This window comes from Cavia porcellus, unplaced genomic scaffold (genome assembly GCF_034190915.1).
Source record: "Cavia porcellus strain 051 isolate PalLab524CR breed Dunkin Hartley unplaced genomic scaffold, mCavPor4.1 scaffold_8, whole genome shotgun sequence".
Taxonomy (NCBI): domain Eukaryota; kingdom Metazoa; phylum Chordata; class Mammalia; order Rodentia; family Caviidae; genus Cavia; species Cavia porcellus.
Window position 1 is genome coordinate 68442236 of NW_026947491.1, and position 27057 is coordinate 68469292.

The 27057-nt window shown below is 34.8% G+C and overlaps 1 protein-coding gene across 9 annotated transcripts in view; it reads right to left on the minus strand.

The window, feature by feature from the left end:
* The window catches only part of Osbpl8 (oxysterol binding protein like 8), a 177214-nt gene that overhangs the window by 46051 nt on the left and 104106 nt on the right, over window positions 1-27057 (minus strand). The window contains exon 1 of one of the 9 annotated variants that reach the window (XM_063255178.1): window positions 5418-5840. The exons of the other annotated variants lie outside the window; for them this stretch is intronic. Within the exon in view, the coding sequence (XP_063111248.1) occupies window positions 5418-5565 (148 nt within the window). The 5' untranslated portion in view covers window positions 5566-5840. Of the gene's footprint in view, window positions 1-5417; window positions 5841-27057 lie in introns of those variants that run through there. 9 annotated transcript variants of the gene reach the window in all.

Consider the following 27057-nt stretch of genomic DNA (forward strand, 5'->3'; position numbering starts at 1 on the left):
TATTTTGAATTTCTGTATCATTTTTATTTGTTAAAAAACTCAAACTTTTTAAATGCAGGTATGTTTTATAAGTGTCAAATGTTGAAAAAGGACATTCATAAATCTAGATTATGTATTACCTGTCAAATCCAAATGAATCCCATTTTAAGTCTCTATATTTCAAACTTGTAAATTATATTATGACTGTTAAAAGCTAGTCCTAATGACTCCAAGTTACTTAAAATTATAGACAGATAAACCAAAATGCTTTCTAATATATATATATAAATATGAGTTCAAATGCTTTAATTACAAAAAAAGGTTAAAATTATATGATTTCTATGAAAGGCAAAGAACACAGAACGTACAAAAATAGTGAGAATATCCTAAAGTGAAAATATCATCATACTGTGCATAAAATTTTAAGAGAAATTTCAAGGAAGCAAAGCAAAAATTGTCACACTAGGGATTCTGTTGTAAGACTAGACAAGCTACTTTTCCTAAAAATATGCAAAATAATCCTAACAAAAAATGTATTAGCTGAGTGTGGTGGACAATTCCTGTAATCCCAGAACTCAGGAAGCTGAGGCAGGAAGACTGTTACAAGTTGAAGACCAGCGTGGGCTACAAAGTGAGCCCAAAACCAGCCTGAACTGCATAGCGAGATCCTGTCTCAAAAAAAAAAAAGTGTGTTATGAAATTATATTTATTAGAATTCTAAAGAGTTCTTCCACAATACTACTTTGCTCTTTACTCATTTTCCACTGTGTATGAGAATTCAGCATTACTTTAAAATTCTTCATTAAAATTGTTATTTAAAGACAAAATCCTGGGCTGGGGATATAGCTCAGTGGTGCAGCGTCTGCCTGGGCAGTTAGTTGCAAGGTCCTGAGTTTGATTCCCAGTACCAAAAAACAAAATCAAAAACAAAAAAAAACCAAAACCCATCCTGAAGTCTAGAATACATTATTGATCTTTAGAATAATTTTTCCCCTACCAAACTTGCTTGTAATGATTTGAGGTATGAAAATCTTTTCACAACTATCCCCCTCATTCCTACAAGTAAGACAGAATCTATATTCCTATCAAGAGGAGTAAAACCAAGCAACTAATATCACTCTAGTTTGGATGAGAACAAGAAACAAGTGGAACTTTATTCATTACTGGTGGATCTTTAAAGTAGCATAATCACCTTGGAATGCAATTTGACAGTATCTACTAACATTATGAGCGTATCTGTTCATTAGAAGAAAGATGAAAGAAGACACAGCAGCTTTATTCCTAATACTCAAAAGCTGCAAATGATTCAAATCACTATTAACAGAATACACAAAGACATTATGGTATTAGTCCGATGATGGAATATCACACAACAATTAAGGAACAAAACAATACATTAAATAAAAGAAGTTATCTATTCTTATTTTTCAAAAAAGGTACTATATGATTCTATTTATAAATCTGTGAGGTCAGAGATTGAAAAGTGATTTAGGAGGTATTGATGAGAAAGGGGTTTAAGGGAACCTTCTAAAGATCTGGGAAGTAAGTATAAATGTCTATAATGTAACTAAGAATTTGAAAAATCTGCAATTTAACCATACCTGTTTTACATCAGTGAAAACATTAAGAATACATTTTCCCCAATTTTTCAGCTTATTAGACATTTCCTGTTTTTCCATCCTTTCCTACTTAGTTTATATTCCTTTAGCTTATTCTATACCTGATTAATTCTAATTCATTTGTCAACGATAATGATAAACCACAAACACAATATTAATAAAAGAAACAATAAAACAACCAATACTTATTTGTGGGAACCCTCATGAGGAAAAGGTAACATAATAGATTCCATCTTACATTTTTAAATAATCTTTACCATAATATCACACATGGAAATACTGGCCGTATTTATACAGCTGAAATAAAAACCCTGAGGCTCACAGAACAAGTGACAGTCCCAGAGCCAACTGGAACTGCTCTCCAGTGCCAGGATGCTCATGATGCAGTCACCCATCTGGGAGGCCTGGCTTTGAATGCTGGGCACGGTTAGCTATTCCATTATCAAAAATACACACTATATACATATCTGTACTACAGTATTCACTGAAATACACTGCAAATATCTGATTCATGTTCACATTTTTCCACACATGACTGTAAGAAAAGAAGGGTGTGAACCTTATATTTTAAATAATACATAAATTGGTAACAAATTAAAATGCACTCCATTTTACTTCCAAAGGTTTTTTTAAAAATATGATATATAGCATACCTTTAGAAAACTGAAACATTCATAAATGAATGACTTAACAAATACAAGGCATACTTAAGTAACTACCACCAAAATGAAGAAACTGAGAATTGCTTAGTGTCTTAAGTACAATTCTTAATCACAATCCACTCTCTTCAAAAGTAGCTGTCTTGATTGTTGCTAGTGTAGTATTATTTAGTAACATCACAGAAGGCATTTCTCTCATTTTCACTGCTGATTAGAATCCCCCTGCTTGACTATATCACTATGTAGTCATTCTATTAGTGATAGACACTTGGTGGCTGCCAGTTTTTCTCTATTATGAACAACAATGCTGTGAGTATTCTCTGAAATATATCATGGTAGACATAATGATGAGTTTTTGATAAAGAGAAATACTTTTGATAAAGAGAAATAATTTTCAGAAATTCTCTTAACCATCCAAACAAAAGAATTCTCTAGTTAAGAGTTTAACAAAAAATTACATTGAACTTTGCATAATAAAAAAAGCCTGTCATATCTGTTTATTCTAATCTTATCCTTTTGGGAGTAGTCAAAGATTCACAATAATTATAACCACTACCTCATATGATCAGGATCAAATTCTTTTGCTTTCCAGGGTCTATCAATTTTTCTTCCCCCACCCCTTGGTACCAGGGATCGAACTCACAATCTCACATTTGCCTGGCAGGTGCTTATGCCGCTGGGCTAAATTCCCAGAATTCAATTTTTCTTCTATAAATAAATTTTGTATTTGATAATCTCTTATTTAAGTACATACGGTTTACTTTCTCCTTCTAATGCATCGGGATATCATTCCTGAATAAATTAGCACTCTGCTCTTAATGTCTCATTTATTAACAGAGTAGAAGTACTATTAATGTTGACAAGGTATAACTTTTTTATACACTTCAGTAGAAAATTTGGCTCATTGATGATTTAAATATAATAAAGCAAAATTTCTGTTACTTTACCTTTCTTAAAATGGCATTATATGCACATATGTACACAAATGCAGATATAATAGGTATCTAAAAATTAAACGCAGAATTGCTACATTTCTTTTATCTACAAAACACTGCCAAGAATCAAGAAATTGTACAGAACAAAAAACTCTAAGAAATCAAAATGTACTAAAAAGGATCTATGCAACTAAGTTTACAGTTTGTCTACAGGTAATTTCTTTCTTCAAAGTATTTATTTTTAGGTATTATTCTAGAGACTGTACAATAAGCACCTCTAGAAGTAACAGTTCTGATTAAGACAACGGACAGATAATCAGACATGAAGTAAACAAATGTGCTGCATCATGGTTTCATTACAAACACTCGGGTATTGGTGCCCAAGTGTTCTATAGTACAGGTTATTACAAAGAGTAAGTCAATAAAGGGTAGATGAGAGAGAGAGAGAGAGAGAGAGAGAGAGAGAGAGAGAGAGAGAGGGACTGATTCTAAGGAAAACTAAAATGCTGTGTTATTTTGAACTTAAATATCTAACAAAAAGCAACTTCTTTGATGTACTTAATTTCATCCTAATAGTTAGGTAATATAGTAAAGCAGGTATTTTTAAAAGTTCTTTTAATCATAGGTAGTTGTATCACAGAGACTATGGAATCATTCATACAAATATGATTTTTTCCCTATTTCAAGAATTAGGAAACAAAGCAAATCATTTATTCTTTTAAAACAAACTGATCACAATAACCTCCAATATATTCTCTGATCATTTAAATTAACAATATTGCCTTCAATTACCCAATTAAGCGAGCACTTAACTTGTAAGAAGTGAAGTTTTACTTTTTATCAAGGTCACATGATTATATTAAATAGACTCCTGGCACAAAGGTCAGCAATGAGCATGTGCTCGCTAACAAATGGCTTAAAAGATACAATTAAGAAGACAGAGACAAATACAGAAATGAGACTAAGTCATTGGAAAAACAAAGACATTGTAACCACATTAAAAAATGTCAGTCTGTTGTATTTTCAAAGCTGTTTCTGAAGAAAGATACCTTTGGAGAACATAAGAAAGGAACCCGATAGTAACCATGCTATGCTAAGAAGACAATACAGATTATAAATGCTACTTAAAGCTTAACGTACTTAGGAACAGTTTAGAACCATGCTTTCTAATTCCTTTGGGAAACACTGTTAGGAAAGGAAATGAAATACATATAATAATTTACTACTTGTGGAGATGAATACTTTGTATAAGATGCTTTATTATCTCAGAAGAATGGACACACCATCTACCAGTATGAATATCCAAAAAAGGCCCAGAATAAAGGCTAGTGTGAAAATAGAAAATTCAATTCAAATTTAACAATAAAAGTGTCAGAAAAATACAAATGGTTAAAATAACCACCGGTCTCAGTCAATATTTCTGTCTTGAGTATTAAAGAATATTTTGATTTTTAAAAAATTATAGTATAAACAATAATTACACTATAAAGTAGTTTAAAATGAAAGGAAAACATAAGGTTACTTGTATTTTAAAACATACATCCACATATTTGCTACATCTTTTTCAAATAATAAAAGATGAATTTGTGTCTGTATCTCACTGATTAATTATTTAATGCCTAAGTCATGGCTGCCAAGTATCTAATTTCACTGAATTAGTATTGCTTAAAATACCTATCTCCTTATCAAAAATTAATTCTACATAAATGGATATACCAAAAAGAAAGTGAGATGATTCAAACATACATAAGTAGAAAACTTCATGAAATTATAATAAAGTAGTAAGATTAAAGCTTACAATAAACATCAATTATACTGTAGTTATTATTGTAGAAAATGGCCAAATATCAATGTTAAGTATCATTTTTCATTTGCTAAAATCTTTAGTGTAATTTGCTTGCATTTTGCATTTATTTTGAATTCAGAAAGGCTTTAGTTCTGTGAAAAGGTCATAATATTTACTTCTATAGTTAAAGAAAAAAAAAACTATGCTGTAAGTATTCAAAATTCCTACTTTTCTCATTCATTCTCAAGTTTCAGTTGAAAAGACTGTAAGAGAAAATACGGAAAAGACAAGCCTCTAGAAGCAGTTACTGAAACCTAAGCTTTCACTGTAGAATTGTTTCATTTCAATGAAACAGCTTTAAAATGTTAAAATGCTTTGTTTATTTTAATGAAAAGTCTTCAAGAAATTAAGACGAGAATGCAAGATTAAGCAAACAAACCTGGCATAGAAGGAGAAAGTTCATTGTATCCTCCAAATGAAGCATTCCGGACAAGCTTTCGGCCATCAATTCGTGGAGGAAATAAAACAGGAGAAACCCCAGTACATGAAGAAAATCTACGTTGCTGTGGGCTCTCTTCTTTCATCATTTAGAAGGTCTATTTAATGTATAGTCTCACTCAGAAGGTTAATTAGACCAATATGGCAAGGAAAGGCTTTCTCTCACATTCAAATGTAGTAAAATCCACCAGCACAAACAAAGGACACACACATTTAACAGCAAAGGAGGACTAGAGACTGTCAAATCAGCAATAAACAGATAGAGAAAGAGACTGACAGGAAAGGAATTAAATCATGCTCCTGATTTATTTTAAGTGAACTGACAAAAGGGCTATCCTGTTAACATTCTGCCCTTTATTAAAGGTGCAATAATGCCTTGAACACACTGCTTTAGAAAAACAAAGCAAGATCAATACTTAACGATTCAGGATGAGGTAATGTCAGTCTCTTTTCTCAAAAGGCAAGCCTTTTTTCAGATCTGTTATGTTTTGTAGTATTTGCCACACTTCCCTGCTCTTCTGACTTTTCTCTCCAGTTTTTGCTTATTTCGAAAGTAGGTATCAACAGAACACTTTTTATCTTTTCTAAAGCTTCTCGACTTATATCTAATCTGCTGCTTGCCTCAACCATGATTAAAAATTCATAAAGAAAGATATTCTTTCAAGCACAATTCTGATGGGTTCCAACAGCAAAAGCAGAAAATAAACATGGATGTTTTAACTCTAGCAGGGACAAATACGTCATTCACAGTGTCAATGTAAACCAATCAACACAGAAGATTAAAATGACACCATAGTAACGCTGTATGCTCCAATACAAGTTTCCTTCAAACAGATGATCTGCTACAGTTTCTCTTTATTACATTTCAAAGTTTTCAAAATATAATCTACCAATGAGCTTCTTCTAATTAAAACTCTTATATTTAGAAAACAACTTTATTATCCGAGTAACAAATGAAAATTCCTTTTTGTTAAACAGTTAAAACTAACTTAAAACTAGTATGACCCACATCATTATATCTAGCAGATACTTTATTGTTCTCATGATATACTGCTATGCCATCCCTTAATACTTAATCTTTAAAATTCTAAAGAATTATTTTCTAATTTTACTATCCTACCCTACCTTAAGTTATAAAGCTCTAATCAATTGCTTTCCTTACATGCCCTAGACTTATTTGTTAATCAAAATTCTTGCTTTCAATTGCACTCACGCAGCTGAACAACAAGGTATTCAGTTACAGTTTACTTAGTGGTTTGTTTTTATGGGAACTTTAGCCTCAGCTCTCAGTTACCTTCTTCACTATGCATATACTTCAAAGCCGCTGCTCCATTTATACAGAATATCCCATAAAATCTTAAGATGTTTCTCTTTACCAGAAAGAACATTTAAAACAAAAAATCAATTTTCTGTGCAATGATATATTTTTCTTGGGTGAAGGAATTTCAAAACCAGAGTTATTATTGGTACCTATAACTGCACAGGTTTGTGGCTTCTGGGGTTTTGTGTTGTTTTGCTTTTCTTCATGTCACAAAACACAAATTATATTAACTATAGAAAGAAAGACATGATTAAAATTAATCACTTGATAATGCTTGTCTTTCAAGGCATAAAGAACACAGCATTGCAAAAAGCATTACCCAATAATGAGAAAATGGGATTTGAAATTAAACTGGTTTTCTTAATTGAAGAAACTCCATTAGGTAGCTACATTAGATAGAAATTGATAGGTAGTAAGACGGGCTGGGCCTTTGAGGGAGTCAGTGCAGAACCTAAGAACACACCAGAACTGTGGTTGGAGGAGCATTTGCAGAAGGCAAGACATTTAGATTAAAGTCACAATAGCCAGATTTATATACTTCCCAAAGGGATAAGTGGGAGTTTGAGATTGTACTGTAATTGGTATCTCCTTCTTGAGATTTCCTATAGAAATAGACCAGTATCTTGCTAGGGATGGGCCATCCTCTCCCACTAAGAACTTTGTTTCCATTCTGCCTTCTTTTCTTATTTTTTTCTTTTCCTTTCCTTCCTTTCCCCCTCCCGCTTTGCAGTCCCTCTTCCCATTTGAACATTTTCTTCCTATTTCACAGTATCTATTATACTAAGTAAGACTACAGATTTGTATTTTCCCCAGAAGTCAAACTCGGGACCTCATGCTTGCCAGGCAGGCATTGTGCCACTGAGCTACATCCCCAGCCCTAAGACTACAGATTATTGACCAAGGTTAGTGATGCTATCCATAGGCCCTTGCTATTTGCCCCACTTCACTACTGGATCAATATCAGCTAAGCAGCTATATTTGTAATCTTATTGGATGATTATAGTTTGACCCACATTATATCTGCCTCTTGACTTTGTCCAATAAAATATTCTGAGAGATGATCTTGGTAGTAACCCACTAGGGACCCCTGGGTGCTTAGTCTTGGTATTAATAATCCAAGAATGCCAAATCATAAACAAATCATAAACCAGAGGACTGAGAATCAATCTCATGTTTCTCCTCACATTTAGATCAACTGAGGATACTTCCAATAAAGTGTCCTCCTCCTTCCCTATTCCAAAAAGGATATCACAAACTAAACAGCAGAAAATTATCTTTTCTCCTGGCCACATTCCTGCCAGGCCTCTAGTATCTGAATCACAATCGTAAATGAGCTCTAATATCCCAGAACTCACAAATGATTTTGCTCAAGCCTTTCCAAAAAGAAAACTGATCAAACTCTCAAAGAAATGAAAGCCAAACTATAACCCAGAGACTGTTCAGCTTACCTTCTCTTGGCGTCTACTTTCTTTACCAAACTAACTTTGTGCTTGCTACTGTTAAATAAGCAGGGGGCACTGGTCTAAGGCTGTCTCTATATTTTTGAGTTCCTACACAATCCAACTTAGTAAATGAATGGAAAGCTAACAGAAGTCTAATATTTGTAACAGACAGCCATATTTCAGCCACAATCATAAAAGCATTTGAGCTCTAGCCAATCACAAGCAGCCAACTGAACAGACCATTTCCACAACTCCTAGCTGAAACCAATCAAGCTATTTTGTATTTAATTTCTGAACTCTGCCTATAAATACACACGGCCCACACAGCAGAGCAGAACTCTCTGCACTGTTCTGGTTCTGAGTAATGCCCAAAGACTGAATCACTCTTATTCAAAGACATTCTACCGAATTTGTCTGAAGTATTTCTTTGAATGTTACTTTTTCAAAGTAAATACATTTTTTATACATGCATGCATAATAGTAACAATGTTAGGGGAAAGGATCCTCCAAAATTACACTAAGGTAAGGATTTTGGTTAGCTGATACAGACAAAAGGTCTAACAGGGAAGGGAATGGGATCAGAGAAAAATATGAGGACTTCTAAAGTACTGACAGTGACATCTAAACCTAGGATTCAGCACTCTTAAGTATTGGTTTTATTAGTCTATAAACTGTGAAAAATGCTTTTGGATACTCTTCATTATGCTTGAAACATTTGGTAGATACATGCATAAATTTCTTTTTTCAAAAAACAAGGTTCTACATGGTAGGCTTCCGGGAAGATGGTGGAACAGTATGCAGCAGTGTAAACAGCCTCTTTGAGACACACAGTCCAGATACTGCAAACAGCATCATGGGGAAGACAAGGAGGTAGTAGATCCCCTGGGCCCAGGAAGAATCTAAAGTGAACATTGAAGCCCATAGAGTTAGCTAAACAAAATAGGTGGCAGCTGGTGGCACCTTCACCTGGAGCTAGACCCACTCTGTGAGAGAAGCTGTTAGAACCTAGGGATGCATGATCATGGTGATGGTGATGGTGGTGGCTGGTGAAATCCGATGCCTCTACAAAGAAATGTGACAATGGAGGGGAGTAATGGACACAGAGGACTGCACTGACTGGTGGTAAGTTCAGAAGTCTCAGTTATCCTGCAGGAGAAAGGAAGTGGGCAGGAGCCACTTTGGAGTCAGGGCAGATAAGTGCAGAACCAGAATTGCTGCCAGCTTCCTCTAGCAGCTCCTAGCTGGGTGCAGACCCATGGAAATTGCTCAGACCAATCCCCGCCCCTGTGCACACTCTGGGGGCCATGGTGGAGGATCCCTGCTGATGACTAGCCCACTAAGTCCACAGGCAGTAACCAGTCCTGATACTGCGCAAACTCCACCAGCCATTGGGGAGCCAGCACAGGCTGGGAAAAGCAGCAGCCAGTCCTGCACCAGTGCACCCAGTGGCCACTATCAGGTACTTGTAGTCAGCACGGGCTAGAAAAACCAGTCTTGCTCCAGAGAAATTGCAGCCAATGCAGGAAGTGCCTAGGACCCCATGACCCACTTGTCCTGAAGAACCCAGGAATATGTCAAGACGAAGAAGTAAAAGGCAATCTCTAGTCTCTAAACCAAGTAGAACAAATCCAGGAGATAAAAACATGTATGAGATTGGGAGTCACACACCTGAAATTTCGGAAGTGATGGCAACTAAATTAAAGAAACAACTTCATGAGGCTATAAAAAAATTAGAACAGAAATACTACCTCATGTAAAAGAAGAAATGAAAAACACAATAAAAGAATTGCTAAGCACCTCTAAAGAAGACACAGATTTACAAAAATTGAGGAGCATAGGAAAATGAGGGAAACAATTGAACAAGATTTAGAATACATGAGACAAATTTAAAGAAATTACCAAGAAATTTTAAAAACTCCATTGAAAGCTGACAAAACTGCTTGAAAGAAACTGAAGATAGACTTTCAAAGCTTGAAGACAGGTTTGCAGCTTGTGATCATGAAAGGGAAGATCTCTTAAAAAGAATAAGGAACCAGGAAGCAACAATTCAATGGCTGCAGACAATCCGAAAAAACATAACTTAAGAATAATAGGTGTGAGTGAAAAAGCAGGGGTCAACACAAATGACATTATAAGTCTATTAACAGAAATAATGAACAAGCTTCCAAGCACGAGAAAAGTAAGTAACATTCAGATAAGTGAGACATATAGAACTTCAGCGAGCCATAACCAAAATAAATCTACACCCAGATGTATAATAATCAAGATCTCAGAAATTCACAAGAACAGAATATTAAAAGCTGTTAAGAGAAAATAAACAGAAAACCTATAAGGAAAACCCATCAGAATCACAACAGAGTTCTCAGTACAAACCATCAAGTCAAGAGGAGCTTGGAGTAAAGTATTTCAAGTCCTGAAATTAACAATTCTCAACACAGATTGATGCATCCTGCAAAACTATCTTTCAAAATTAATGGAGAAACAAGATACTTCTATGACAAAGAACAGCTGAAGGAATTCATGGCCACCAAACTCACACTACAAAGATTACTGAAAGGACATTCTAGAGAGATGAAAAAGACCACGGTTCCAGGAGCAGCAGCAGAGGGGAGTCACTGCGTGGGGCAGACAGCTGAGTGAAGGGAAAAGTAGGCAGCCAACAGAAGGAAAATAGTATGGCAGAGATGAGGCAGTGTATCTTGGCCATAACCATTAATGTAGATGGCCTCAATTCATTAATAAAAAGAAACTCAGGCAGAGTAGACCTGGAGATAGGATCCATCAATATGCTTTTTATAAGAAATACATTTAATTCAAAATGAGGTTCATAGACTGAAAGTCAAAGGAAAGAGAACAATGCTCTATGTGACAGGGAACCAGAAAGAATTGGGGTAGCTAGCCCATCAGCTGCAGAGTGGATAAAAAAGACATGGCTATTTTATACAATGGAAAGCTACTCAGCTATAAAGATAACCTTGAGACTCTTGTAAGTAAATGGAAACAACTTGAGATCATGCTCATGTATGAAATGGTTCAGAGTCACATAGGTGGATATTGTGTTTTCTCCATAGTATAAAAAACTAAAATGGAATTCAAAATGTACAATACATATTTTGAAAGTGAAAGGGGAGGACTTCAGGGAGAACATGGCGGACAGATAGCAGCAGCTATGGAGGCTCTCTGAAAAACCCATCTTAGAATTCAGGAATGGTGCGGAGTAAGGAATCATAAGCAAGTGGAGATATGCCCTGCTGACCCAAGAACAAACTGGACTGAGAGAAACCAACTGGGAATGCAATCCTGGTGCTATAACAGGAACAGAAAAGCCTCAGTGTGAAAGCTGGAGCCCGCGCCATTGGAAGCCGCGATTTGGGTTTCCTGCCGCCGCTGCTGCGTCTACATCCCCTTGGGAGGGAGAGAGACAAGCGAAAGCTCTGAGAACGGGAATCGGTGAACGGAGTTGAAAGTAGGACGGGCAGGGAGCTGTACTTTGACCTGCGGTGAGTGAGAGAAACTGGGACTCTTCACGGTCTAGGAGACTCCAACAGAGGACATTCTGGGACCGGGCAGACTTGCGGGAACAGGGCGCTGCAGTGACTTCAGTCACATATCCCCCTCTCAAGCGGGATTGGTGAGCAGTGCCTAGCCTACATGAGGCTGCTGGCTGAGACCCAGTAGACTAGCACAACCCAGGTCCCAGCACCCGAAGGTAGATTGACCTGGAGGGGCAGGCCCCACATAGGCTGCCTGGTCTGCAACTTCCTGGTGTGCTGCAGTGGGTGGGAACACCTAGCCAGCACAATTTAGTCAGACTGTGGCCAACAGGGAAGGAAGCTGGGCCTCATATATACGCTTGCATATATAAGGAACAAAGAATATGGGAAGAGGCAGCAACACGAAAGGCTCCTCGGCCCCCAATCCTGAGAAAGAGGCAATAGCAGACACAACACCAGTAGATATAAAGCGCTATCTCCAGAGCCTCCGTAGCTGCTGCTATCTGTCCCCCAAGTCCGCCCCTTTCACTTTCAAGTTCAGGAATGACCTGAAGCTAGACATAAGCAGAATAGTTAGAGAAATGCTAAGCACCACCCAACAAAAAACAGATGGTAGAATGGAAGAACAGAAAAAGAGGGGAGAATTGTTTAATGGAGAAAACAGAGAAAGCATAGAATACGTAAAACAGGTTTAAAGAGATTACCAGGAAACTAAAAACTCTATCGAAAACGGGCACAACAGCTTAAAAGAAACTAAGGACAGATTATCTGAACTGGAGGGCAGATTTGTAATACAGGAGAATGAAATGAAAAACTTCTTAAAAATAACAAAGAAACAAACAGCAATAATACAAAGACTAGAAGATGATAAGAGGATCTATAACTTAAGAATTAACATAAAAGAAGAAGTAGGGACACAAACAAATGAACTACAAAAGCTACTCACAGAAATAATCCAGGAGAATTTTCCTAATTTAGCAAAAGGTAAAGATACTCAGTTGTATGAAGCATACAGGACCCCAGCCACCTACAACCCAAACAGAGCAACACCCAGGCATATAATAATTAAAATTCCAGAAATCCAATACAAGAACAGAATATTAAAAGCCGTCAGAGACAAGAAACAGATCACTTACAAGGGAACACCCATCAGAATTACAGCAGACTTCTAGGCACAAACCATCAAATCACCAAGAGCGTGGCAGGAAATAATTCAAGCTTTGAAAGATAATAACCTCCAGCCAAGATTGAGATATCCTGCACAACTATCCCTGGAAATTGATGGAAAGACAAGGTGCTTCCAGGATAAAGAGGAACTAGGGGAATATGCAACCACCAATTCAACTCTACAGAGAATACTGCAGGATATTCTAAAAAAGAAAAATACGAAGAATCCAGAAATAGTGGCAGAGAGGCCACAATGAATGGAGCAGAAAACAAAATGAAGAAGACAAACTGACAACTACTGACAGAAAAAGAGCTCAACAGAAATGAGGCAGAGAAGATTGGATGATAGGAACAACTATTTTGGAGAAAATGACATCTTAATAGGTAATACTGATTTTGTATCATCTTGTTTTGAAGTCTCATCAAGCTTTTGTTCTTCTGTCTCCATTGGTCTAAACAGGTTTTATCTTATTGGATTTTATTATATATGATAGTATAAACAAAAACTTTTATAGACAAGGAGATTATACAGAAACCATTGTTCATTTTCTGTTAGTTGATTCTAAATACCCTGTAATACTGTCATTCTCTTAAATGGTTTTACATTGTTTTGATATATTTGATGCTACAGTATACGAAGTTATACTCAAAGATTTCAAGGAAAGAGACAATATGGTAACTACTTTTATGTCAGGATTATCTGGTGGTGAAACACTATTTTGCTTAAATGGTTATGTTTTGATCTGCGCTGTTTTGCTGTTATGCCCTCTTTTATCTCGATCTCCATTTTATTATTTACTTTTTTATTTTTATCCTTTTAATTAAGGGAAAAATAAATAAAAAAATAGCAGGATATATCACAGTAACCCACTTTGACTTTCCATTATCTTGATTTAAAGCCCTGTATTGCTCTCACCATCTTGTTTTGACTGATGTTCCTCTATTCTGTTTTGCTTGATAGTACCAGGTTCGAAAGTTTAGGCAACAGCTGTGAAGATAGTGGGATTCATTATGACGCCCATTCTGGTTGACTATTATCTACTTTTGAAGACCTATAATGTCTCCAATGTTTTGGTTTTGTTGGTTTTGTTCAATTTTATTATAACTGATGATATAGGCAATTCTATTAGAGATAGCGGGAGGCATTATGGTAACCATTGTTGATCACCTTGTATTATGCTTTTACATTATCTATTATGTCCATCCTTTTGATCTGACTGACTCTGTTATGTCACATTTGGTTCTACTCTCTTCCAAAAAAGTAATAAGAACCGTGGGAGCAACAAAACCCAAAATGTGTAATTGTCATTGTACAAAAGAAAGTGCTCTAAACGATATAACTGCATGTATATTTAATTGTATAAGATAGATAATGATATTACTGAGTTTTGTTGGATCATTGAACAGAACTGTTGCAGTCTCACTGTTGGAATGTCCACTTTATAAGCTTTAATTTTGTAACTTGAACAACTGTTTCTAAGATAACAATATGTAATTCATTAACTAGTGATTTCCTACTGTTTATTTTTTTTCCTGTAAATCTGTATAACTTGTACCCTTTCTCTACTTTTTTTCTTTTTCTCCTTAAATAAAATTTAAAAAAAAGAAAGTGAAAGGGGAGGAAGTGTCTAAAAATGGAAGGCAGTGGCCATTGTTAATCTATTATCACGATTTGAAACTTGTGGTTTTTTTTTTTCCATATCATTTTCATTATTCTGTTTAGTTTGGTTTTATTCTGTTTCAGTTTGTCCAATTTTATTATATTTGATGGCATGGAAAGTTATTTCAAAGATAATAAAATATATTATGGTAGCCACTACTGGTTTCCTATTATCTTGTTTTGGAGACTATTGCTTTCACTGCTTTGTTTTGATTGACTTTATTGTTTTGTTTTGATTGCATTATATCTGATGGTAAAGGCAAGTACTTTGAAGGTAACAGGTATTATGGTAGCGACTGTTGTTTTACTATTATCTCGTTTCTTGCTTTCTGTGGTGTTTTTGCTTTTGTTTCGGTACTGGGGATTGAACTCACGACCTTGCGCTTACCAGGCAGGTGCTTATGCTGCTGAGCTAAAGGCCCAGCTATTATCTTGTTTTGAAGTCCTGTATTGCTTCCATTGTTTTGTTTTTACTGGTTTTATTCTGTACTGTTTTGTTTGATTTTATTATGCGTGATGGTATGGGCAGTTATTTTGAAGATAATAAGAGGTATTATGGTAGCCATTATTTCCTTTTATCTTATTTTGAAGTCATGTACCATTTTTTTGACTGACTGTATTCTGTTTTATTTCATTTGTTTTATTCTCCTCAAAATAAAAAAAAATTTTTTTAAGGTTCCTATATTCATAAATACTAGTTTTACTACTCTATATGCTATTTTTAAAAATGCATTTTATGTACTCTGAATACGTATGAAACATCTGATACCCATACACATGGACACTTCCTTGAAAAGAAGTTATTAAACTGTTGCCTAAGGCATAGAAAACACTCAACAAATATGATCTGCTATTACGCCCAGGTTTTTAATAGTTCAGACTGATTGACAAAACAAAACATTACTAAATAATGTGATACAAAAGGATTTATTTTTTATTCCTATTAGCTACCTGCTTTCTTCTGCTCCCTGAGTAAGAGATATCTATATTTATATATAAAATTTCATAAAGATTCCATTAACATTATGTTAAGATTTAAAAATATTTTATAAAACTCAAATTTTCTTCTAAACTTAAAAATCAACATTTCAATAGAAGCAGTGGAAATATTATAGAATCATTATGAGATCTAGGTTCAACTGTTACCTACCTGCCTCGCCTACATACCATAGAATTATGAGCTTAAAGTTATAATCTACACACACAAAAATATGTATATATGTGTTTCCTTGTATTGTTTTGATGGTTTTAAAATGTTCTGTAAATGCAAGATAGCAATGAAGTATAAAGGTACATATTAGTTTCATAATTTAATTAAAATCATACTGTAATGATCTCAAAACAGTATGTAATTCTTATACATTAGTTTCACAAAGAAAACATATTTTCTCCAGTATAAACAAACTTTATAATTTATTTTAAAGGTACTGTTAAATTTAAAACCAAAACTTAGATTTATTACTTTAAAGAATCGAAGATGTACTTTAAAAACTTTTTATGACTTTTAAGATTTCAAATTAATTTTAGAATTACTTATAGAGACCTTGTATTAATTTTTGCTTCAATCAGTCATGCATGCCTGTATCTTGTAATCTGAGCAACTATTTTGAAGATAACCATACACAATACATTAATCACTATCAATTTCCTATTATCTTATTTGTAAAATTCTGTATATTTGCTTTTTTCTCCTTAAAATAAAAAATAAAGTAAATTTAGACTAAGAACCAAATTATACTCATCTGACTCATCTCTTATAATCACATTTGACTATGTCACATCTGCTAGATCTTACCACTGAAAAATTTACAGCAAAGCTGAACAACACTTAAATTTAAAAGATTTTTAAAAAAATCTTAGTTAATATTTGAATGTATTATCTCCCTAATTTCATACTACATTACCTATCTACAGTAGGAAATCACTAGTTGATGGATTACATATTGTTATCTTAGAAATAATTGTTCAAGTTACAAAATTAAAGCTTATAAAGTGGACATTCCAACAGTGAGACTGAAAACAGTTCTGTTCAACATAAGAACAAAAGATACAAGATGATCATTATTACAATACTTTAAAAAGTTACAAGGTGTGACTGAAAAATATGATGAATACTTGATTTTAAATAAGTATTATCTTAAAAACATATCTCCTGGTACTCAAAAAAACACACACAAAAAAACCCAAAATAGCTAGAATGACAGAATTTGTGCATTTAAAGTGCAGGGGAGCATTTTAAGAGGCATTGACATCACTGAGTTTTTTACTGTTAAAAATTTTTAAATTTACATACTCACTATATATTTTGATCATACATTTTAAGGCAGGTACTTACATTGGAAATGAACTTTGACCTATGGATAAGTACATCTATTTTAAAATGTTTTTCAAACTATAAGTTGCTACCATCAGTAAACTGAAAAAATATTTTGATGGGTTGCAGTGTTTTGCAAAATTAAATAGATGAAGACCCAAAAAGAGTGCATCTTTACCTGATATTAAAGACACAGTTTTTCATGAATCCTTAGTGTCAGGTTTTTTATACAGCTATATATATTCTGGTAGTGACATAAAATATTTTTTACTGGGGATCGTGGCCAAGAATATGTAATGTTGAAGTAAATAATCTCTTTTTTGAAATCCTCTAACATGAAAAGGAAAAAAGAAAAAAGAAAAAAAGTCAATTATAAAATGTTCTTGTCACTCTGCCACTGAAGAGATGAACTACTCATATTATCTCTAGTCTAGTGACTCTCTATGTTAAAATGGTAGCATTCAAACAGTGGCAAACAGGGCTGAGGATTTAGCTCAGTGGCATAAGCACCTGCCTGACAAGTGCAATGTCGTGATTTAGTATTTAGTATGATAATCCTGGGTTAAATCCACAACCCAAATGTGGAGGAGAAGGGGGAGACACAGAAACGGAGACAGAGACAGAAAGAAAAAGACACAGAGACAGAGATAGAGACAGAGACAGAGAGAGGAAGAAGGAAAGAGAAGAGGAAGCGCAAGGAAAATAAGGAGAAGTAGAAGAAGCAGAGGAAGGGAAAGGAGGAGGAGAAGGAAAGGGGAGAGAAAGACAGAGAGGGAGGAAGAGAGGGAAATGCAAACCCTACACAGACTGATCACACATAAGAAGACTGAAAATCAGGAATGAAAAGCCGCAAAAAGTTTTTAATTTTAATTTTTATATGCAGCAAATAATGGTTTCACAGGTGAATAATATCACACAATCAAAGAATTAATATCAACTTGGTAACTCTTCCAAGGAATACAAAAATAAGGAACACATCCAAACACCCATTAAGACAAGCAACACTGGAATACTTAAGCCACAGACTCCACAAAAGAAGAAAACTTATAGGAAATCTACATCCTGGTTACATATAGATGCAAAAATCTTTAATGCTAGCAAAGTGAATTTAACAGCATACTAAAAGAATCATACAACACTGTCAAGTAGGATTAATCCCTCTGGCACAAGGACAGTTCAATCAGTCAATATAATAAACCACATTAACAGAATAAACACACAACCACATGATGATCTCAATAAAAACAGAAAAGTCATTTGACAAAATGCAACATTTATTTGTGACATAAATAAATAAATAAATAAGCCTCAACACACAGATACAGGAGGAACTCACCTCAACAGGACATGGTCTGTATGTGAAATCACTACCAGCAGCATCATAAAGTATGCACAAAACTGAAAATATATTCTCTAACTGAAAGTATATTCTTGGTATGAGGCAATAATGCTTACTCATCACTCTGATTAAACACAGTACCAGAAATGCCAGACAGAGCAATTGCACATTAAAAATAAATAAATAATATCCAAGTAGGAAAGAATTATTACCTGTTTGCAAATGATGCAACTATATAAGTACACAATCTAAAGATATAAATATCATGATTTAAAAAACTGAACTGATGAACAAATTCAGTGAAACTGCAGATATAAAAATCAGTGGTTTCTATACACCAATAATGAACTACCCTACAGGAAAATCAGAAAAGCAACCCTATTTACAGCAGTAATACAAAACATAAAATAATTAGGAATAAATAAAGAGGAGGAAAATTTATATACTGACCATTATATTAAAGAAAATACATAAAAATGGAAAAATGCTCCATTTTTCATAGTTAAAATTTCTAGCTGGGCATGGTGGCACACACCTGTAATCCCAGCAGTCGGGAGGCTGAGGCAGGAGGAGTGTGGCAAGTTTGAGACCAGCCTGGGCACAAAGTGAGCTCAAGGCCAGCTTGGAATGCATAGTGAAACCCTGTCTCAAGAAAACAAAAACAAAAACAAAATCTATATTATCAAAATGAAAAAGACAAAAAAAAAAAAAGGAAAACAAAAAAAACACAATGGCATTCTTTAAAGGAATAAAGGGAGAAAAGCCCATAAAATTCATATGGAATCACAAACATCCAGAACAGCCAAAACAATCTTCTGCAAAGAAGAAAGCTGGAAGCTTATTTCAATCTATATTACGACTCACTAATGAAAATAGTATGGGACTCACATAAAGACAGATTTATAAACCAATGGTACAAAACAGTTAATAAATAAATCCATGCATTAATGATCAACTGATCTTCATCAAGTGTGCCAAGAATACACAAATGGAGAAAGAATACTCTCATCAATAAAAAGTGGTGCAAATTTGGATAGCTACATGTAAAAGATTAAAAATTGTACCCTTACCTCAAATCATATGTAAAAATGACTTAATGTAGCAACTTAAAACTGGAATGAAATACAGGCGAAAAGCTTCTTCACACTGGTTAGGGCAGTGATTTTTCAGACATGGTATCCAAACCACTGGCAACAAACAAAAGTAGCTAAGATTATAGCAAACTAAAAAGCTCTTTCGAAGCACAAGAAACAGTTGACACAGTGAAAACATAACCAATGGAATGGAATATTTACAAATTATTTATCTGCTTTATGTTTAATATCTAAATATGTAAAGAATTCAACTCAGTAGCAAATAATCTGATTTATAAATAAACAATGGATGAATACAGTCATTTTAAAAAAGAAAAAACAATAATAGCTAATAGGTCTCTGAAAAACACTCCGCATCACTAATCATCAGGGAAATTCAAATCAAAACACAATAAGGCCCTCCCTGTCCACCCAGGAAACCTCTGCAGCCTTCAAGATCATTGGCAGCACCTCCCTGGCAGCACCTCCCTGGCAGCACCTCCCCCTTCACCCCCGAGACCCTGGGAGAGGCAGGATCCTTGGTTGCTACTTCTCCACTTTGGAGACCTCTGGACAGAAGGAGCATTGGTGACCACTCCACGATACCTCCGCAGCCCACAAACCATCAGTGACCCTGTCTATCACCTGCAGAACCCTGATTGGCTGGTGGAAGCTTCAGCAACCCCTCACCTACACAGAGGACATCAGTGGGCCTGTGACAGTGCAGTGAGTTTCCCCCTCAAGTACAGGTCAGCAGGAGCAGCAGCGAACCCCCTGCCCACCCCCCTCCCCAGAGCTGTAGGACTCTGGCAAGCCCGGCAAGAGTGTGAGTGAGTCCTTTTTCCATACAGGGAACACCAGATGGGTTGAGGAGAGAGCCCACAAGGAGTGAAATATTTCAAGCCCTGAAAGAAAACCACTTTCAATCCAGATTGATGTAACCTGTAAAACTTTCTTTCAAAATAGATGGAGAAGTAAGATACTTCCATGACAATGAACTGAAGAAATTCATGTCTACAAGACAACCCTAGAAAGAATACTGAAAGACATTCTAGAAAGACACAAAAATCACTACAATTCCCAGAACAACAGAAAAAAAAAAAAAAAAAAAAAAAAAACCAGGCAGGGTAAGCAATTAAACAAGGCAGGAAAGCGGGAAAACAACAGGGAAACATGACAAAGTTAAGCCAGTACGCACCAGTTATATCCATCAATGTAAACAGCCTCTATTCACCAACTAAAAGAAACACTGACAGAATAAATCAAGAAACAGGATCCAAAAAATACGCTACATAAAAGAAACATCTGACTCAAAAGGAAACTCACAGACTGAAAGCCAAAGGATGGAAAAGAATATTCCATGTGACAGGAACCCAGAAAAAAGCAGGGGTAGCTACTCTGCAGACAATGTGAATTTCAAATCAAAAATGATCAAAAGAGATGAAAGGAGGTCACTACATACTTGTTAGAGGAAAAATTCAACAAGAGCTAACAATCATAAATATATATGCATCAAATACAGGAGCACACAACTATACAAGACAAATACTAATCAGACACCAAAAAAACCCAATCTACAACACAATTGTAACAGGGGACCTTAATACCCCATTGTCACTAAGAGATAGATCAACTAGACAAAAAGTCAGTAAAGAAGTAACAGAACTGAATCAAATATGTGAACAAACGGACTTAGTAGACATTTATAAAGTGTTCCACCCAACAACATCAGAATATACATTCTTCTCAGCTGCAGATGGGTCATTCTCTAAAATAAACCATGTATTAGCCCACAGAACATGCATTAGGATGCATTAGAAAGTGGAAAGATATTCCTTGCTCTTGGTTAGGAAGAACCAACATTGTGAAAATGGCCATACTCCCAAAACTGTTATACCGATTTAATGCAATTCCAATCAAAATACCACTAATATACCTTACAGATCTACAGAAAATATTCCTAAAATTCATTTAGAAACAGAAGAGACCTAGAATAGCAAAGGTAATCTTGGGACAACAAAAAGCAAGGCTGGAGGCATCTCAACCCTTGATTTGAAATTATACTACAAAGCTACAGTGATAAAATCAGCATGGTACTGGCAAAAAACTCAAAACTTGAGGATCAATTCAACAGATTAGAAGATACAAACACAACTACAAAGACACTCAGCTATCTTATATTGGACAAAGGTGCTAAATATGTTCACTGGAAGAAGGATAGCCTCTTTTTAATAAATGCTGCTGGTTGGCTTTCCACATACCACAGACTAAAACTAGACCTATGTCTATCACTATGCACTAAAGTCAAAATGATCAAAGATCTAAATATTAAAATAGAAACACTAAATCTACTGGAAGACAAACTAGGTAGAAATCTTAAAGACATAGGGGTAGGCCAAGAGTTCATGATCAAAAACTAAATCGCACAGGAAATACTTCAAAGAATCAACAACTGAGATCTCATCTTAAGTTTTCGCACACTGAAAGAAATCACCAACAGAGTGAAAAAAAAAACCCACAAAGAAATAATTTTTGTCAACTGTCCCTCAGACAAATGACTTCTATCTAGAACATATAAAGAATTGAAAAGATCACGCCTCCCCAAATTTAAAGACCCAAGCCAAAAATGGGCATCTGAGATGAATGCACACTTTTCAGATGAAAAATACAAGTGGCAAATAAATACATAAAGAAATGTTCACCATCACCGGTCATTTGAGAAATTCAAATTAAAACAACACTGAGATTCCATCTCACTCCAGAAAGAATGGCTGCCATCAAGAAATCAATCAATAGCAAATGTTGGCAAGGCTGTGGGGAAAAAGGAACACTTCTCCACTGTTGATAGGAGTGTAGATTAGTGCAGGCACTGTGGAAATCAGTATGGAGATTCCTCAAAAAACTAGGATTGGAAGCTCCATTCAATCCAGCTATTCCCTTTCTAGATATTTTTCCAGAAAAACTGAAAAGGTCATATCTCAGCAATATACATGTATCCTTGTTTACAGCAGCACAATTTGTAATCGCTAAATCTTGGAAACAACCAAAATGCCCATCAACTGCAAAACAGATAAAAAAGATGTGGTGTTTTTCTACAACGGAATACTACTCAGCTATAAAAAGGCTAATCTCAAGGCTTTTATAGGTAAATGGAGGCAATTTGAGACTATAATCATAAGTGAAATAAATCAGACTCACATTGGTAAATATTATCTCCCTAGTGTAAAAAATAAATAAGAAATCAAGAGTAATAAGATCCAAAATGTACAATAGATATTTTAATAATAAAAGGGAAAGAAAGTGCTCAAAAGGGAAAAACAACTGGGGTAGAGGAAAGGAGAAATGAAAGAAAGGAAAAGATTATATGTATGTTGCGTTACTTATATAACTGCACATATGTATGTGTGCAAGATAGGTAACTATACTACTAATCTTAGTTCATCAAAAAGAACAGTTTATGCTGTCACTATTTGACTGTTTGATCATTTTTTATGCCTACATCTTGCAAACTGAACAACTACTAAGATAACAATATGCAACATATTAACTAGTATTTATTTCTGTTTTTTAAAAAATTATGTATTATTTCTATCCTTTTTTGTTTTGCTTTTTTAAAATAAAGAAACACAGTAAGATATCATTACCTTGCACCTGTTAAAAAAGGAATTATAAAAAAAAGGTTAAGAACTTTTGGCTAGCGTGTGTACAACAGAGGACCCCTGCACAAGTAAGAATATTAGCACAGACATTATCAAAAGTATATGACAAGTCCTCAAAACACAAAAAATAGAACTACTATATAATCCAGCAACCTCACTTTTAGTTATATATCCCCTGAAAAAAATAAAATCCATATTTCAAACAGATATTTGCACTCTTATGTACCCTTTACATTATTCATAATAGTACAGATTCACAAACAGCCTATAAATGTCCACTGATGGAAAATGGCATTGACATACAAAGACATTGCTCAGTCTAAAAAAGGAACTCTTGCCATTTGCAACATGGATGAACCTGGTTATGCTAAGTAACATAGCCCAGGCACAGAAAATCAAATACATAATTGTTTTCTAGTCTCACATAAATGAACTCAGAAGCAGTTAGATGGTTATCAGAGGTCATGAATTAGGGCAATACTAACTAAAGTGTATGAAATGAACAAGTTTTTGAGATCTAATGTGCAACATGATGACTATATTTAACAATACTGTATTGCATACTTCAAATTTGATAACAAAGAAGGTATTAAGTATTCTGATAACGCAGCAAAAAATGATTAACTTTTCAGTAAGGGAAATGCTTTGGTTGCGTGGTTGTAACCATACAGCTAGCTTTTCATTATTCCTTCATTTATTCTATAGAATTTTCTCTTTATTCTGCATCCACAAGATCCTCACATGATACATGAAATAAATCTGCAGTTTTTAGATATTTAATTTTGTAGATCAGTAAAATTTCCCTCCAAGATTGTGGGATTACTATTAGGGCTTTCATTGTGTCAAGACGTAATTTAAAAAAATCTAAATTCACAATCTCCACTAGTTCATAAAAGGACATTAAATACCACACATCAAGATTATAATTTTTAATAAAGGACAATTCCCAGAATTGAAGGAATAAAATGAAAAGCTCCAATAGTGTACTTCTTTTTTCCTACTTACAGAAATAGGAAAGTCCCATAGGGACTAGGCTCCTGAGTATAGACTTTTCTTTAGAAAGAATGAAAGCGTTCTTTTTAAATATATCTGCGTATATTTGACACATGTACATTATAAACAACGTGATTAAAAAAGAAAATTTTAAAAAACCTTTGAGATGGTCTCATTCTGCAGGGCAGACTGGTCTTGAATTCACTTTTTAGCCCAGGCTGGTAGGGAACTCACTGAGCCTCCCAAGTGCTGGGATTATATGCAAACCTTTGCTCTTACCACCAGTTTAAGAAAAAGAGCAGTGGGGCTGGGGATTTAGCTCAGCGGCATAAGCACCTGCCTGGCGTGAGTTCAATCCCAGGTACCGATAAAAAGGAAAAAGACAAAAAAAAAAAAAAAAAAAAAAAAAAAAGAAAGAAAGAAAAAGAGCACTGCATGGACCTCTGAAGGGTCCTCTGCATGTGATTACATCTCCCTCTCTTCCTGCCAAAGTTAAGCATTATCCCAAATTTCCTCACACCCGTTGTACTGTTTACCATATATCTACCCCTATACAATGCATTGATTAGTTTTATTGTTTTTTCCTTATGTCTAGAAATTATTTTACAAATTCTAATTTTTGTGTCTTCCATATCCATACCACTTTTTTCAATACCATATGGTATTCTATTGTATGAGTATATTCTAGTATCTGTTCATTGCACTCATGATGAACATTGGTTTTTCTCAAAAACAGTTCTGCTGGCACACAAGTGAAATTTTTGTTTGGTCTTAGATATACCAAAGAATATGTAAGCTAACTGCTATATTCATCCTCAACTTTACTGTCTAGTGATAAACCTTTTCAGAAGTTGTTCCACTAATGTGTGCTTTGCCACCAGTAGGAAAATGGGACTATCTACTGTGTTATAGTATGGTGCTAATCTAGCTGGTGAATGTGAAGTAGCAATTCACTATGGTATTAATTACTCTTCACAATGCTTAATGTTTCAACTCAGACCATTAATTTTACCTCTTCTGTGAAATATCTATTCATGTCTTCTGGACATCTTTCTGGTGGATTTTGGTTTCTTCAGTTAATACACTGAAGTGCTTTTTGTTAGGATATAAATCCCTTGTCACTTCAATGTTCTGTAGTTAATATCATTTTTTCTGTGATATCTTTGGATGAACACATATTTTTAATTTCAGTGAGGGAGAATCTTTTTTTCTTAAAGAAATTCTCCAGTGTTATAAACATATTTTCTATATTTTTAAGGTCTAAAGTTTTAGCTTTCACATTTAATTCATTTGGAATTAATTCTGTCTATGGTAGGATGATAGGATCTACTTTTATTTTTTTCACAGGGACAACAAATTTTCTCCAAACCATTTATTGAGTAATGCATCATATGTTGAGTTTCCTTCTATTCTGGGCCCTATTTCTAAGTTTGTGTTGTGTTTTATTGGTTTCTTTGCCACTTCCACCAGTATTTGCTGTCTTTTAATCTGAGCATTCCAGTAAGTACTAACTACTTGGTAAAAAAAGTCCCTGCTCCAACCCTTGCCTGGTTCTGCTTCTTCAAGGGCGTCTTGCTGCTTCTTTGCCCAGTGCTTTCCCTAAACAGTTAAGGATGACCTTAGTAAGTATACCTCAAAATTCGGTTGACTTACATATGGATTCAAAATGCATTAAATCTGTAAAGGCAATTTGAGAAGTGATACTCTAGTAACACTAACTTTTCCTGTCAGCCACATCTCTCCATTTATAGAGTATATAATCTTAGTGATATACTTTCCTACTTAAAGATGTTTTACATCTCATGTTAGAATGATTGTTACGTATTTTTTTTTATTACTTTCAAGTGTTTCTTGAATTGTATTTTCTCACCATTTCTTACTGCTACTCAGATCTGCAGTTAATGTATATGGTATGGTAAGGATGTAGCTCAGTGGTACTGTTTGTCTAGCATGCACAGGGCTCTTGGTATAATGGTTACAGACTCAGGAGAGCAGCAAGTTACGTATATTCTCTCACGGTGTTGTGTTACTTTATATGTTACTAATTTTTCTCAACTGTCAACAGCATTTGTATTACCATTGTTGCAAATTTTAGTCATTCTAACAGGTCAATGTGGTATTTCCTAGTTAAGTATTTGATTTTTAACTATGAGCTCAACATGTAAGTTTTCGAGGCCTATGTTTAATATGTTCTTCTCTAAAGATGATTTATATTAAGTCTTTCAGGCATCTGTGCATATTAAACCCAAAAACATTTTAAATTAAGGGAGGTGTGATTTTTTGCCAGACGTGTAAATTTTGGCTCCAAGCCCACATAAACCTGTGCTTGTGTCTAGGATTTCTCAATAGACTGCCCCACTCAACTGCCTCCAGGCAGTCTAGCCAGACTAAAGACCGTAACATGAAAAAAAAAAAAAAAAAAAAAAAAAAAAAAAAAAAAAAAAAAAAAAAATAAAAAAAAAAAAAAAGACCGTAACATGCAAACACACTACAGCTTTTTTTCTGTAACACGTTTCCCAATTAGTTAGGTAAAATTGCTATCCTTCAGGACTTCTAATTTTTTGTTTCTTGGTAGCTGAGATCGAACTCACAACCTCACGCTTGCCAGGCAGGCGCTTACGCCACTGAACTAAACCCCCGGCTTAGGACTTTAATGAGGAGAAATCTGAAATACAAATTTCTATCATGATTGGGTCAGTCTTTTACTTCTTTCTCTTGTTAACATTCAAGCTTTAGATCTTCATGAATCAGACACCAGTCAGGGCAGATGCTGGAGCTGGTTCACATGTGTAACATACCTTAATTCTTCTTTCACCCCTCCCTACCCCACTATGTCTCGGTCCCCTTTACCTTTGCAAAAGATCTGACTCCCTAGTTTCCTATTATCTTTTATTTTACTTTGCTCTTTATTTATACTCTGGGTTTCTCATCTAAGAGAAACTATGGAACATTGAAGCTTGTGTGTCTGATTTATTTCGCTTAATATTATGGCCTCAAGGTACATCCATTCTCCTACAGATGATTTCATTTATTCTTCCTTATGGCACAGTAATACTTCATTGTGTATAAACACATTTCCTTTCCATAAATTTTTAAGGTATTTTATCCAGCATTTTGAT